The following is a 15,288-nucleotide window of genomic DNA, read 5'->3' on the forward strand; positions in this document are numbered from 1 at the left end:
ACGATTGGAACAGATGGATGGTCAATTCATCCATATTCTGATTGTTTCTGGAAAACACCTTTGGTAAATTTAAATGGAAATCCACACACATGGGAACACAATTCTACGACAGGAGATTGGATACGCCAGACACCTAGCATTCACATGCCTAATTTAGACCTCATTTCAGAATTTGAAGAACTCCATCTTAACGATTTCGACTTCGCGCTGAAAAGCCATCCAGCACACGAGACGATGGAAATGGAACAATTAAATATTCTAAATGACCTAGTTGGCAGAATGCAAGAAGGCAACTCCAATTCTGTTGGAGACATTGTAATGTCAGAACAACAAGATAATCAAATAGGAAACATGTTCTCATGGTTCGACAAACTAAAAATAATTGGTCTATCAGCGATAGGATTTGTACTATTCCTCGTATGTTTACGCATCTTCATTATTTGCAACCCCATCTCGAAGATAAAAGAACATATCCGCAGAAAACGGAACTTTACAACCAGATACGATGATGGCGTAGAGGAAGAACACGAACTCGCATCAATGATACCGGCACGAGAAACAAATTACCATTCGGAAATAGCAATCGAACAACCGTTCCTAAGAACAACCGCCCCTGCACAACTAACAACAGAAAGACAAGGTCAAATGCGCCCTCCCCGACCAAGTGCACCAAATTCATTAATTTACCCCTCTATCGAAACAACTGACACAATCACACGATGTACAGGAAAACACACCATGTGCACTTACGTCGTCGGATATGGCATGGTTTGGGAAGACCTATGCCGTTGCATGTCCGAAACAGACAATAGTAATTCAGCCAGAAAGTAAAAGTCCCAAGGTCATTGAAATTAAAAGTAGCCACTAAACATAATCCCTGACAAATTTAATTAATTACAAAATAAATTAGCTCCCAGAAAATAACACACTTATCAGCATTTTTTTTTTCTTCCCGACCACTTAGGTGATTTTTAAAATATATCCCATACTCGTAACTTTATAGTAAAACAAAGAGTAGAGACAAAACCCGAATAACAATTTTGTATTCCAAACTAACATGAACTAAAAAATTCAAAATAGAAACCTTTGGGATAGACAAAACAAAAATTACAAACCCAAATAACATTTTTTTTTTCCTCGACTAAAAAAAAAAAAAAAAAAAAAAAAAAAAAAAAAAAAAGTCAATAACAAAATCATCGGAGAAAAAGCAGTGTAGTGTAACAAAGAACGACAGAAACTAACGCACGAAGAAAAAGAAAGACGCAAGAACCCCTATAAGAAAAGACAATGACTTAAAAAGGAAGATAGAAAGTTCAAAATGTAACGGTATATTCATCAATTCGCCCCACGGCGAAATAGAAGACGGAACACATTAAAATAGAAGAAACTACCTGTTTTGAAATTAAGAAGAGGGGAACAAGAATTTATGAAAAACTCTGCAAAAGAAGACTTTTCAAAAAACTAACCTCTTCCCAGTGTTTCAACGACATAATTCAGACAAAGTTCTACAAAGAAAAGTGCCATCACAAGTCAACCTTTACTCTAAAAATGGAAAACAACAACATCACTCAGGATAACGCAATGGACGTAACCATCATCCCACAAGAGGAAAAAGAATACGAATTAATATACATTAGTGATACTGAAAGTGAGAATAGCCAGCAGGAGTACAAAGAAAAGGAAAGTGCTAAAAATGCAGATGTGAACAAGCAGATAGTGAAAAATGTGGAATGGAACGGAATCAAAACCGAGAAAAACGATTTTTCCGAACTAGAGAGAAAAAGGAAAGACATCAGTGAATCAAGTGACGACGACACTGAGGAGGTAAATGCCTATAGTGAAATGGAACCCGATCTGGATAGTACCTACAGTACCGAATTTATATTGGAAAATAACAGTGACACCGGTTTCCAATATGACCCACCCCACGGTACCGAATTGGAAAATGTTAGTGACACCGACCTCCAATGTGAACCGCCCAAAAAACGGAGCAGACCGAATAACCAACAAAGGGAAACAGAAACATGCAAGAACTGTAGGATGAAGACAATAGCACCCCTTTCAACAGAACAAGCAGAGAAGATTCAACTGCACCGACAGGCTACTATTGACTTGGAAGACGGAAAACTTTGTCTATCAATGATGGAAGCTACACTACCAACTATAAGAAGATGCATCCAAAAAAGATTAGAATCGCTAGGATGTTGGCCACGACAAAAAATGGCCATATTCCTTAATAAAAGATACGAGGATGGACGTACCCTGCTCCACACCAGTATACAAAAAGTAAGGTACGACATAACTGATGCTCTACTTGCCTATGGGGCAAACCCCGAGATAATGTATCGAGGCAGCACAATTGGACACATGGCAGCGGAAAATAACGACTTATTCCTGGTAAGGATACTAAAACACCACAACTGCGAGTTCACAAATCGCAATAAAGACGGAGAAACCCCGCTAATGACAGCAATATCACACGAACATGAGGAATGCGCACGCCTAATTTCGACACCAACAAACATCAAAATAGCAACCAGCAAGGGCAGAACCATCTTGCATTACCTCGCCAGATATGGACTCGAAGACTTGGCTACGCAAATCTGTACAAAAAGAATAATTGACGTCAACCAGCAAGACGAAACGGGCACAACTGCCTTACACGAAGCAGTGAAATATAAACGACTGGACATGATCGAATTACTGCTTCTACATGGAGCAGATAAAAAGATAAAAGACAACCGTGGACATACGGCTGTAGCAAATAATAACAGCACAAACATACAATAATCAAGACAAAGGTGGAACGAGTTATTCAACCATAGTCATCATTAGTATTCATAGAAGCAGCTGTAGTTGGTGACGGAAAAAGAAGAAGGAGAACAATTTCTGTTAAAAATTCAGGTGAAGGAACAAGTTTTTTATATTATCCGTAAAACAATAGTCGGTGATGGAAACACACACATTGGAGGACCAATTCTTCTCATCGAAGAGGGGAAGGAATGTAACGAGCCCACAGGCTATCCGAAGACGGCCACACCCTCAACATCCCTCAAGCGTTTCACAAGTGAAAGTGAACATGTCCCCTCCCATTTTACCTTCATTTTGTATGTGTGTTAGTAGTATAAATACTGCATTTTTGTAACATGTAATGGGGACTTGTTACGACAATCCACTGCAATACACAAGGTTTGAAACTTTACACACGTATATTTGATGCTGTTTGAATGTAGATATTGAAACTGACTCTATAACACTATATTCACATTGAATACACGTATATTTGATACCGTTTGAATGTAGATCATGAAATTGATTCTATAACACTATATTCACATTGATTACACGTATTGTTCCGACGAAATCGTATCACCGATATGACAACCAAGCCTCTCGAACTCGCGCCGTGCTATTGTTTCCATCCTACCTCTGTCTAGTCTAAATTCTCTTCCTCCTACTGTCTGGCTTTAACCCCCTACCTTTGCTGTCTAGTTTTTGCCCATTCTTGGCAGTATAAAGTTAGTTAGACAACGAGAATACGACACTTAACACGCGTCCATCTCGCTGCCCATTTTTCTGACTGTTCTCAGTTCATCATCTTACTTAGCCAAGGTTTCTACCAAAGCGTTATCTTCCTGTACTCATAAATACACACTGCTGCCTACAACAGCAGTTGCTCAAAACCTCAAGTATTTAACACACAGTCGAGTCCGGTTACAATAGCGGGAACATTTGGTCCTTCGAACTGGAGCAGCACGTTGTTCCACGGTTTCACCTCAACTGTTATGACTGGAATTTCGGCGATCGTTCTACCACCTCGTGCACGTCTTGCAACCTTCTTCAACAGCTCTGCCCACCAACCCAGGCCCTCCTGTAACAGTTCACCAATACTAGCCCCTCAGCGCAAGATCCCTAGCAGCAATATTTACGATCACGGACAAGCCATCGCATTCTTTTGACCATCAGGCAGGAGCTACGAGATCGTTGGTTGACCACGAGATCATGCGAATCGGCAGCTCTAACATCTTATCAGCTGAGATCGATATAGAAATACGGAAAAGACAGCGACGAGCGATACGCGCACAGGTGACTACAGCCTGCCGTCAGATCGCTTCGCTAATCAACTCCCACGGCTCACGAGGAGCCATCATAGGATGATCGATCATCTTGGAACGCTAGCCTCTACGGCAACCCATCTGCAAACCGATCTGCTGAACGCAGAGACAGACCAAACGGAGAATGTGAGACAAGATGCCATACATCTACGTTACGTTCAGCAAATAGGCGAAACCCGGGAAGCAGCCCGGGACTACCTGGAATCGAGAGCCGAAGATGCGCCCTCAGAAATATTGGGGGCTCACACAACTCAACCGTCTGCCGTACAATCAGTTAGTGATAGACAAGAGAGAGCTAGAAGAAGCGAGATCGCAAGCGCCCACCAGAGAGTCGAAGAGGCCCGAATGCAAGCAGACGTCGCACGTTCGGCGGCAGCAGACGCGGAGAGAGATCTGCAGCGGCTAAGCCTTGACGACCAAGAACCCTTCAGTTCAGTCGACCACTACAACCCGCCCGTCGCACCACACGTCGCTGATTGGCTCTTACGACAACGTTTATCGTACGGACAACCTCGAGCCGTTGTCTCAGACGCAACCGATGACTGGATAGACCAGTACTGTTCCGGCACATTGCCGCCGAATATCGGTCAACGTGGGTTTCGCTCGACGGTGTCAGTAGACCTAGAAGTATTCCATGGGAACTCCCTAGAATAGTTCTCGGGGATTGACTTATTTCGCGCGCTCGTGCACGACACGACGAATTCGTCAGGTGAGAAGTTGGCAATGTTGAAACGGTATCTGCGCGGTAATTGTCTAGACGTGATCTACGGCCTCGGCGGCGGAGAACCAGCCTACACGGAAGCCCTCACTCGTCTGAAGCAGACCTGCGGTCGACGAGACGTCATGAGAGCCGCTGATCTTCAAGCCCTGAACCAGTTAGAGATTAGGCAGGATCCAGCCACGCTCAGGCGGTTCGCAGAAAGGGTGCGAACTCACTTTTTCGACCTCAGCAGAATTGGGAAATATCAGCAGCTGACCTGATCGAAAGAGTTTGCCTAAGACTCAGCCTACATGATCGTCTCGCATGGAATGAGGGGAGACGGGGACAATTGGAGCATCGAAGCCTGAACGATTTCGGATCCTGGCTCTGCAATCGTGCAGCCGCCTACCAAAACGCGTACAGCATAGCTGCTGAACAATCTGCGCCCCCGAGTTCAGTTGGCCGCTTCCGGAAAGCCAGAACACATCAGAGCTCGTCGCACCTGACGGGGGAGGAACTACCAAAGAGAACTAGCTGGGCCTACTGTTTCAAATGCGGAAAGGAGCATAAACTGTCCGACTGCGGGGACTTTAAGACGCTCTCAATTAGAGAACGCGTAACCTTCTGCATGAAACACCGCCTGTGTTTCAGCTGTTTGGGGCCGAAGCATTCCGTTAGAGACTGTACCACTAAGAAGCCGTGTAAATATCAAGACTGCCGGTATTCGCACCATCCGCTGCTACACGACCCCATACAAGTAACAACTAAGCAAGCGCGTTCTACCACTGCACGCATGGGTCGACGACAACGTGTGGCCTTAGGAATGATGCGTCTGGAGATCCAAGCAGCCGATGGAAATTGGCGCCTGGCCAACGTCTTCATCGACGAAGGGAGTGATTCTACACTCATGAGGAGCGCATTCGCTACATCTCTGAAGATTAAAGGCACCTCTCAAATTCTCGAGATCGACGGTGCAGGAGGCGTGGTAAACCGACACAGATCCAGACGTGTCCAGTTCCAGCTACGCACGGAGTCTGGCGAAATCGTCACGTTAGAAGGTTCGACGATGAAGATAGTCGCTAGCCCTACGCCCATTACTGATTGGAATCAGATGAAGAACAAATGGCCACACTTGAGAGACTTACCGACCGGAGAAGTAGGTGGAAAGGTGGACATATTGATCGGCACGGATCATACCCACCTGTTAGCAGTGAAAGAAACGAGAGAAGGCAAGGACTATGAACGGATTGCCTCTCGAACGAGACTTGGTTGGATTATCCGGGGAGTTACCACCAAACACACGACAGTAACGGCCGTTCGAGTTTGCACAATATCGTGCCGCATCCCCTTAGACGGTCTCACGGTTCAGATGCGTCGATTCTGCGACACAGAGGCTTTCGGAACCGAATTTCAAACCGGTTGCCTTTCCCCAGAAGACAACAGAGCCCTCGCGATCATGAAAAAGAAGACCCAAAAGCTAGACATCGGCTATGAGGTGCTCATCATTTGGAAAGAAGAAGAGCCGAACCTGATCAACAATCGACAGTTGGCCGAAAATCGGCTTAAGAGTTTGCTGAAGAGATTCGAGCGTAATTCCAAGTTTGAAGAGGATTACCGTAGGGCGATGCAGAAAACATTTGACCACGGTTATGCTTCTCGTCCTCTAGACCCGGCTTCTGCCAAATATTTCCTTACGCACCACGGAGTATACAAGGGGCCGAACTTGAGGTTCGTCTTCGACACAGCCGCTCCCTTTAGAGGGAAATCCCTGAATGACGCTATTGTCAGCGGGCCAGCCCTACAGCCGGCATTAGCAACAGTCCTCAGTCGATTTCGGCAAGATGAAATTGCCTGGGCCTCCGACATCGAAGCGATGTTCAGTCGCTTCCGCCTAAACGCCGAAGACGCCAACTACTTCTGTTTTCTTTGGCGAGAAAAGGAAACACACGAACCAGTAGTCTGTAGGATGGACCGACTACCCTTCGGAGCAAGCTGCTCGCCCTTTGTTGCCATCCACACGGTTCGCCAAATCGTGCGTGACGCCGGAGTAGAAGAAAGGATAATCACTGCAACCCGAGATCAGATGTATGTAGACGACTATTTGGGTTCAGCTCCATCCGTTCCAGCGACCTTAAGTGAAGCCCTCGTCGTCAAGACCGCATTGGCCAACGTCGATCTCAACTTGCAGCGATGGATCTCCAACTCCCGCGAGTTCATGTTAGGGATATCCACCGACATCCCTGAGGATCAACCGGCAACTCACCCGTTGATCGGGGGAGTAGACGAGAGGTGCTCGGCGTAATGTGGAACACCCGTTCGGACACGATTGGGTTTAAGGTAGCCGACCCTCCCGACACCGATTTTACTCGAGTGGCTCTAGTCAGCCATGTCGCCGGCGTCTTCGACCCGCTAGGAACCGCCTCTCCTCTCATCGTGGAGGCCTTCGTGAGTTAGGCTTAAAGGGCCTAAATTGGATGGACGTGGTGATCGACGACGATCATATATGGTGGAGCAGGTGGTTTGAAGCCCTTAGTCAGCTGAACGCAATGGAAATGCCGCGTTGTTTATTCCCGAGAAGACTCAACATCCTGACATCGGAGCTACACACCTTTTGCGACGCTTCCGAGGAGGCCTACGCCACCGTCATCTACATCCGCAACACTTATTCCGACGGGCAGATAATTGTTCGACAAGCGAGAGCAGCCAACAAACTCGCACCAAAGAAGGTGATATCGGTGCCGAAATTGGAGCTTAACGCTGCGCTGCTAGGATCCCGACTGGCAGTAGCATTCCAAACCTCTTTGACGGTTAAGATCCATCGTCGGCGGTTTTGGACAGATAGCAGCACGGTCCGAAACTGGATTAGATCCGTCGCTGCTCACTATCAAGTTTTCGTCGGCAATCGGGTCGGCGAAATCCAGACGATCACGGAGCCAGAGGAATGGCGATTCATCCCAGGCATCTTCAACCCAGCCGACGCCGCTACCCGCTCCACCTTGAACGGGGAGGTATTCCCTCCTACTTGGCTAGCGGGACCCGGCTTTCTCGCTCGTTCTGAAGAAGATTGGCCAGTAGATCTTCCCTGGAAGGCTATTACAGAAGAAATCAGAACGAGCCGCGCCTATCACGCTGCCGTTCAAGAAGTGAAATTCGACTGGAGCGATGTAGAAGTCAAGCCCCGCGATGTCGCGACCCTAACAAGAATGAGTACGAAGTTTCTCGACCTCGTCAAGCGTTGCCAAAATGAGGTCTATACTGAAGAGTTGAAGCGCGTCAAGAAAGAGAAGCCGCTCCAATCAACCTCGAGTTTGCTGGCGTTGGCGCCGATACTCGACGCAGATGGAATCCTACGACTTGGAGGTCGGGCCGGTCGAGCGAAGCTACCTTACGACCAGCTGCACCCCCCTCTTCTCCCAGGAAAACACCCGTTCTCGGAAAAGATCATCCGTGCCTTCCATGAACACCTTAAACACGTTGGAACAGACTTCTTTCTTGCCTACCTACGGCAACATTTCTGGATAACCAGCGGACGTGAGGCAGTGAAAAAGGTCCACCGTGCGTGCATTACCTGCCGTCGCGACCGAGCCAAGCCCGGGGAGCAATGTATGGCCGATCTACCAGAGTCACGTCTCGATTCCGGCTCACTCCCCTTTACCAGAACCGCGATCGACTTATTCGGTCCATTCGACGTAGGCCTTTATCGAAATCGAACCGCCAAGCGCTGGGGAGTTCTGTACACCTGCATGGTGACTCGCGCCATATCCCTCGAATTAGTGCCATCCCTTTCGACAGCAGATTTCTTGCCCTCGATGCGGAAATTCATCGCGACGTATCGGAAGCCCGCTGTCATCCACTCCGATAACGGGACGAATTTCGTGGGCGCCGAACGAGAACTACGCGAGGCAGTTGAAGCCTTACACGCTTCCGATGGAGTTCCGGAATTCATGAAAGAATCTGGAATCGAGTGGACCTTCCAGCCGCCTCGGTCGCCGCACTTCGGAGGCTCTCATGAATCACTGGTGAAGTCAACCAAAAGAGCGCTTTATAACGCACTGGAACAGGAAAACAATAGCCTTCGCTATCCATCAGAAGACCTGCTCCGGACCTTGCTATACGAAGTCGCTGGATTGCTGAATACCCGTCCCCTCATTTATGTGAGCTCCGATCCAGCTGACTTCCGCCCATTAACTCCGAATGATTTCCTAAATCGTTCCCCCACCGCCTACCCGCCACCCGGATCCTTTGACGACGCTCCACCGCGAGACCACTATCGGTATCTGCAAGGCGTCATCAATCTTTTCTGGGATCTATGGAAAACAGTTTACCTGCAATCACTAGCCGCCAGAAAGAAATGGAGGACGGAACGCCCGAACTTCAAAATAGGTGATGTTGTCCTCGAGATCGACAAGAGTCTTAGTCGCGGAGTCTGGAACATCGGACACGTCGTGCAGGTGTTCCCGGGATCAGATGGCTGCGTACGCGCCATCGATATCGAACTACCCTCCGGAATCTTCCGACGCGAGATCACTGAAGTATGCCTTTTGGAATCCGGCCCGATCGAAAGCAATAAATAGTTCGAGCAAAACTGGAATATTCAATTTGCGTAGGAACGTCTATGAGCCACAGTTTTCTACCATGAAGGACTTTGTTTTGTGATACTGTTATTAGTGAAGACGCTAAACCTTATAAAATGAATCTAAGATTTTTTTTCTTAAAATTTTCCAAGAAATTTTCCATGGAAGGCATGCCAGTGTATTTTTTTTTTAACTATAACGACATGGCTTGCACATGAAAGAACACGAATTTAGCTCATCCATGAGTCAGTATCAGTATTTAATATGATAAATTTTCCTTTTTTTAATTTGGTTTAATCACTTTATATTCTTCCTTTTCAGTTTCCTTTTTCTTAATGTTGGCTTTTCTCTTTATCTGTTGTTATTCCTTTCTCTTTTCCTTTTCTTCGATGAGTTCAGCCCAATTTTTTTTTACTTTCTGATTTGATTTATCTCGTTTCTTAATATATTTGCCAAGCAATTCCACAGTCTTCTACCTATTGCAATACAGAAAAATTAAAAGTTTTTAACATCTTACAAATGTGTTTGTCAAATTGATAGTTTACCTGCAAACCTTCAGCTATTTGAAGAGTACCATTTCATGCCAGTTTCTCTTCAATGCTTCTTGCATTCTCAACTTCAGCTGGGCCTACTAAGATTTTCACGTTTGGTTTAAGTTTTTTTCCATTTTAATCATTGCCATTTATTGATTTAAAGTGGTCTTTTTCAGAATGTGTGAGGGATTAAAAAATTCCATAAAACCAAATTTGCTGATAACTAGGTAGCCTTCACGGTTGAAAATTGGTGTTGGCATTGTACTTGCTACTCTTGGTTCAGGAATTTCTGTTTTGAAAAACTCTGAAAGACCAGAGGTTGATAACACTGATGTTGCCTTGGTGGCTCGTGCAAGTTTGGCAATTCAGGACCTCTTCTTCTTATTTTTCCTTTTTAATTTCTTCTTCATTTCATCTAACTTTGATTTGGTTTTTGTCTTCTTATCAGATAAATCCAGCTTTTTACCTGAAAATCAATGGAGTAAACTGGCCGTTTTACTCAAATGTATAGGTTAACACATACCTGTGAAGTGTGAGAGTTTAGCTGCTGGACGTTCTTCCATTTCTTCAGGATTGTAAGCAAGGTTCCTGGTTCCCATTTTTTGGAAAGAACTACACTTTGAGTTGGAATATTGGTCAATGAGCTAGAAATGAAAACGCCTTCCGAAGAGAGTTGCTATTTAAGAGCGCCGACGTCAACGCGCCCTCGCTTTTTATCAGGCTCTTCATTTTTTGGGTCCAATTCCTACAAATCTTGTTTAGACGACACTTTCAAGTTTTCCGTTTTTCCATTTACAAAACGTGCCTCTAATATCATAATCTTTAAACTTCATTATTATTTACCTTGGTCTCTCAACATTATCATGGATCAATCCATAAATCACACTATACGAACCTAGCTTATTGTTATTTTCTTTAGAGAACAACATTTTCAAACCAAATCTAGCTTCAGGACGCCTCCACTTGAGGGCAGTATAAGCAGATGGAAACCATGAGCAATAACAAAGTTATGGCAATCCGTTTTACACACACAAAAAAAAATATTTCGCCAAAAAAAAAAAATCACACTTTTTTTTTCCGACACGTAGCCATCTACCGCTCAGACTCGTTATTACTGGCGTAGGCAATTTCAGTCCATTGGATGCCATTCGCAGTTAGTTCAGTAGCGTTGATGGAGAATAACGCGTGGCTGGAGGAACAATTGAAAAATGGATAAGATAATACAACAAAAGGATGGTAAGTATAAACATTATTATATTGGTTTTCAATTATTAATTATTGTTTGATTAAATAAGTATAGAATTTTAACAAACAATTATTGATTGTTTAGTTATTCAGTCTACCACCTGACAGTGTGTTAAAGTTAAATTCTGTTAGTGCTGCACTAAAAGAATTGTTAGTAATAAGTCCATGCAGCGAAGGAAGTGAACAATTGTGGGACTGTATTTGGGCTGAAAATGGGTGTGGTACGGAAACCCAGAAATAGCACGAGTTCAACATAAAACATGAATTAGCTACTTTTCGGTTTTTTGTCTATCGAAAAAGTATTTTTAATGCTATTATTTTGCATTCACAGAATTTTAGCGGGGGATCAAGTCAAGTCTGGAAGTGTTACAGGATGGAAGAGTCAGCCTGTAGTTGCAAAAACACTGAGTGTGCATTACTGTTAAGGTGTGAGGTAAAGTAATGGAGTATGCAAATTGTCTAATGAGAAGTACCATCTTGTGTGAATGAATCCTGTATAACAGCAATCCTTTATAGTTCTGTCACAGCTAGAAGCCTCAAATAATTCTGCTTCCCTTGCTAAAGAACAACTTGTCCTTTACGCTCAGAGTGTTGGTGAAGCTGGATACTTAAATGGCCCTAAAGATGTTTCACTTCACTGGCATTGCAGCGATGAACATCATACATGGACTCTTTAGGTATGAAAGGAATTTTCTTGAAAAATTTTTGAATTTATGATGAAGCTTTTCTCCTCCTTTTTGCCAACCATGTCTAATCTACAGAAAAAAATTTATCCAATAGGAAAGGATTTTCAGCATACTGGGAACACAACTATCAACAATGCAACATTCTAGGGGTGCTATTTTATCATTCAAGAGCCTTATACAATGATTTTCATCTGCAATTTGAATGGCCTTTCCCAAGCTTCTGCCAGAAGTTGAATCTATAAGTCATGTAAGTCACATGAGCAACAATTGAGATGCTTAATGGTGTTGTTTTTCTTTTCTCAGCATAGGTTAATAGTAACATTGGATCTGAAAAGATACTTGGTTGGGGCAAGACACTGAATAAATTGTAATGATTGAATGGATGACATGACATTTCTATACTTAATTGGATTCCCGAGACGGTATTTTGTATTTAAAAAATTGAATTGCATATCTGGGCTTCCTTCCTTTCCGTAGCCCCGTTTCCTCTTGACTCGTAATAAGCCCGTAGGGGGTCATGCCCCTACTGTACGGTATATATAAAAACAACATATACCGAGGTTTGGAGGGCTCGGGACGGAAAGGGGACGTGGGGGTCCGCTTAGTCCGATGATGTGTTCACGGAGGGCGACGTGGCTACCCACAAATCCGAACTTCCGAAGGTTAATCGCTCCTTTAAAAATGTTCCAAATCTTCAGCTCTTCTTCCGGCTTCTCTTAGCCAATCACCGGGTAATCTCCCCGGTGGGTCAACAAGGCAGTGTCTCCCCCTGCCTGGGTTGACGGCAACTTTTGAAAGGGCTATTGTGCCTTTTTAAAGTTGCAAAAATAATTGTAATGGGCAGAGAATTGTCAATAAATTTTTTTTATAAATTTTTTTTGCAAAATTTGTCTCTTTCATTGTCTGCGTTCGCTTTGTTCACACATTACATTTATCAATGTTTTTTCTATTTAGCTTGCTCAATTCATCTTTATTGTTTTTGCCACCGTCATGGTAGAAAATTGACTTGTCATTATTAGTAGCTTTGTTAACGTAAAGTGTAAAGCTTCCTTATATCTCAATGTAGTATGTGATGTGTAATTAGGTAATCAATAGCTGCTTGAAAATGTGCAAACGGTGAAAACAGGACACGAAGAACGAACAAAATCATTTTTAGCAGTAGGTTATAATTTTAATATATTTATTGGGATCTTTGTAATTGTTAAAAGGATTGAAAACGTATAAGGAATAAATGGTATTAGAATCAATATTGAATTACAATAGTCTTTGTTTTGGTCCTTGCCTCAGACGATAGTTTAAGTTTGTAATATTATTCCTATAAACATTATTTATCAAATGTTAGTAATAACAAACTAGTCTTCGTGGTAACATATCTTTGTTTCCAGCAACCACAAAAGCCCCGCGGAACTCATTCAGTTTCCGTATTCACAACGAATCAGTGGTTTTTATCTATGGCATAAGCATCGACAAAGGGAAATAATAAAGGAAATGGACTGGGGGTTGGGAGGAATGATTAAAGAGGGTGGACAGAACAAGGCTAAGTGCGGAAAAAATGTATTTCTTCTATTATATTTAAAGAAGCGATAGTTGTTCAGTAAACAAAAATTGTGAAAAATGAACCTTATGTAACGAGCTATTAGCAATAGATAAATACTAACATAATCCGAAATAAGATTGCAACCGAATAAATAATCAAAGATTAACTAGCGTACAAACGCTAACATGGAAATTGAGAGGAGAAAAAGGCCCAGTCCAATGGAAAAAAGGCCCACTTTTGAATTTGCAAAAAGTGGGCGTTTTTCGTATTGGCCTTTTTCGTCTGGGCCTTTTTCGCTGGCCTTTTTCGTCTGGGCTTTTTTCTCCGACCTCCGTTTCAATATCTACATTCAAGCGGCATCAAATATACGTGTATTCAATGTGAATATAATGTGATACAGTGAGTTTCAATATCTACATTCAAACAGCATGAAATATACGTGTATTCAATGTGAAAATAGTGTGATACAGTGAGTTTCAATATCTACATTCAAACAGCAACAAATATACGTGTATTCAATGTGAATATATTGCTATAGAATCAGTTTCATGATCTAGATTCAAACAGCATGAAATATATGTGTATTCAATATGAATATAGTGTCATACAGTGAGTTTCAATATCTACATTCAAACAGCATCAAATATACGTGTATTTAATGTGAATATAGTGTTATAGAATCAGTTTCATGATCTACATTCAAACAGTATCAAATATACGTCTATTCAATGTGAATATAGTGTGATACAGTGAGTTTCAATATCTACATTCAAACAGCATCAAATATACGTGTATTTAATGTGAATATAGTATTATAGAATCAGTTTCATGATCTACATTCAAACAGTATCAAATATACGTGTATTCAATGTGAATATAGTGTGATACACTCAGTTTCAATATCTACATTCAAACAGCATCAAATATACGTGTATTCAATGTGAATATAGTGTGATACAGTGAGTTCCAATATCTACATTCAAACAGCATCAAATATACGTGTATTCCATGTGAATATAGTGATATACAGTGAGTTTCAATATCTACATTCAAACAGCATCAAATATACGGGTATTCAATGTGAATATAGTGTGATAAAGTGAGTTTCAATATCTACATTCAAACAGCATCAAATATACGTGTATTCAATGTGAATATAGTGTTATAGAATCAGTTTCATGATCTACATTCAAACAGCATCAAATATACGTGTATTCAATGTGAATATAGTGTGATACAGTGAGTTTCAATATCTACATTCAAACAGCATCAAATATACGTGTATTCAATGTGAATATAGTGTCATAGAATCAGTTTCGTGATCTACATTCAAACAGTATCAAATATATGTGTATTCAATGTGAATATAGTGTGATACAGTGAGTTTCAATATCTACATTCAAACAGCATCAAATATACGTGTATTCAATGTGAATATAGTGTTATAGAATCAGTTTCATGATCTACATTCAAACAGCATCAAATATACGTGTATTCAATGTGAATATAGTGTGATACAGTGAGTTTCAATATCTACATTCAAACAGCATCAAATATACGTGTATTCAATGTGAATATAGTGTTATAGAATCAGTTTCATGATCTACATTCAAACAGTATCAAATATACGTGTATTCAATGTGAATATAGTGTGATACAGTGAGTTTCAATATCTACATTCAAACAGCATCAAATATACGTGTATTCAATGTGAATATAGTGTTATAGAATCAGTTTCATGATCTACATTCAAACAGTATCAAATATACGTGTATTCAATGTGAATATAGTGTGATACAGTGAGTTTCAATATCTACATTCAAACAGCATCAAATATACGTGTATTCAATGTGAATATAGTGTTATAGAATCAGTTTCATATCTACATTCAAACAGCA

The 15,288-nt window shown here is 42.3% G+C and overlaps 3 protein-coding genes and 1 pseudogene across 3 annotated transcripts; 3 read left to right on the plus strand and 1 right to left on the minus strand.

Annotated features, from left to right (window-relative positions):
* The first annotated feature begins 1,548 nt into the window (after positions 1 to 1,548).
* Positions 1,549 to 2,790, plus strand: LOC130687589 (ankyrin repeat domain-containing protein 1-like). The gene has a single exon (XM_057510762.1). It carries the CDS (start codon positions 1,549 to 1,551, stop codon positions 2,788 to 2,790), a length of 1,242 nt encoding a protein of 413 aa, XP_057366745.1.
* Positions 2,791 to 5,638: 2,848 nt separating this feature from the next.
* On the plus strand, positions 5,639 to 7,117 carry LOC132087913 (uncharacterized). Its single transcript, XM_059495005.1, has one exon. The coding sequence runs from the start codon at positions 5,639 to 5,641 to the stop codon at positions 7,115 to 7,117; it is 1,479 nt and encodes a 492-aa protein (XP_059350988.1).
* A 244-nt stretch (positions 7,118 to 7,361) lies between these two features.
* On the plus strand, positions 7,362 to 9,389 carry LOC130687590 (uncharacterized). The gene has a single exon (XM_057510764.1). The coding sequence runs from the start codon at positions 7,362 to 7,364 to the stop codon at positions 9,387 to 9,389; it is 2,028 nt and encodes a 675-aa protein (XP_057366747.1).
* Positions 9,390 to 9,619: 230 nt separating this feature from the next.
* LOC132087914 (uncharacterized) lies at positions 9,620 to 10,739 on the minus strand (annotated as a pseudogene).
* Between the last annotated feature and the right edge of the window lie 4,549 nt (positions 10,740 to 15,288).

Source organism: Daphnia carinata, chromosome 4 (genome assembly GCF_022539665.2).
Source record: "Daphnia carinata strain CSIRO-1 chromosome 4, CSIRO_AGI_Dcar_HiC_V3, whole genome shotgun sequence".
NCBI classification, from domain to species: Eukaryota; Metazoa; Arthropoda; class Branchiopoda; order Diplostraca; family Daphniidae; genus Daphnia; species Daphnia carinata.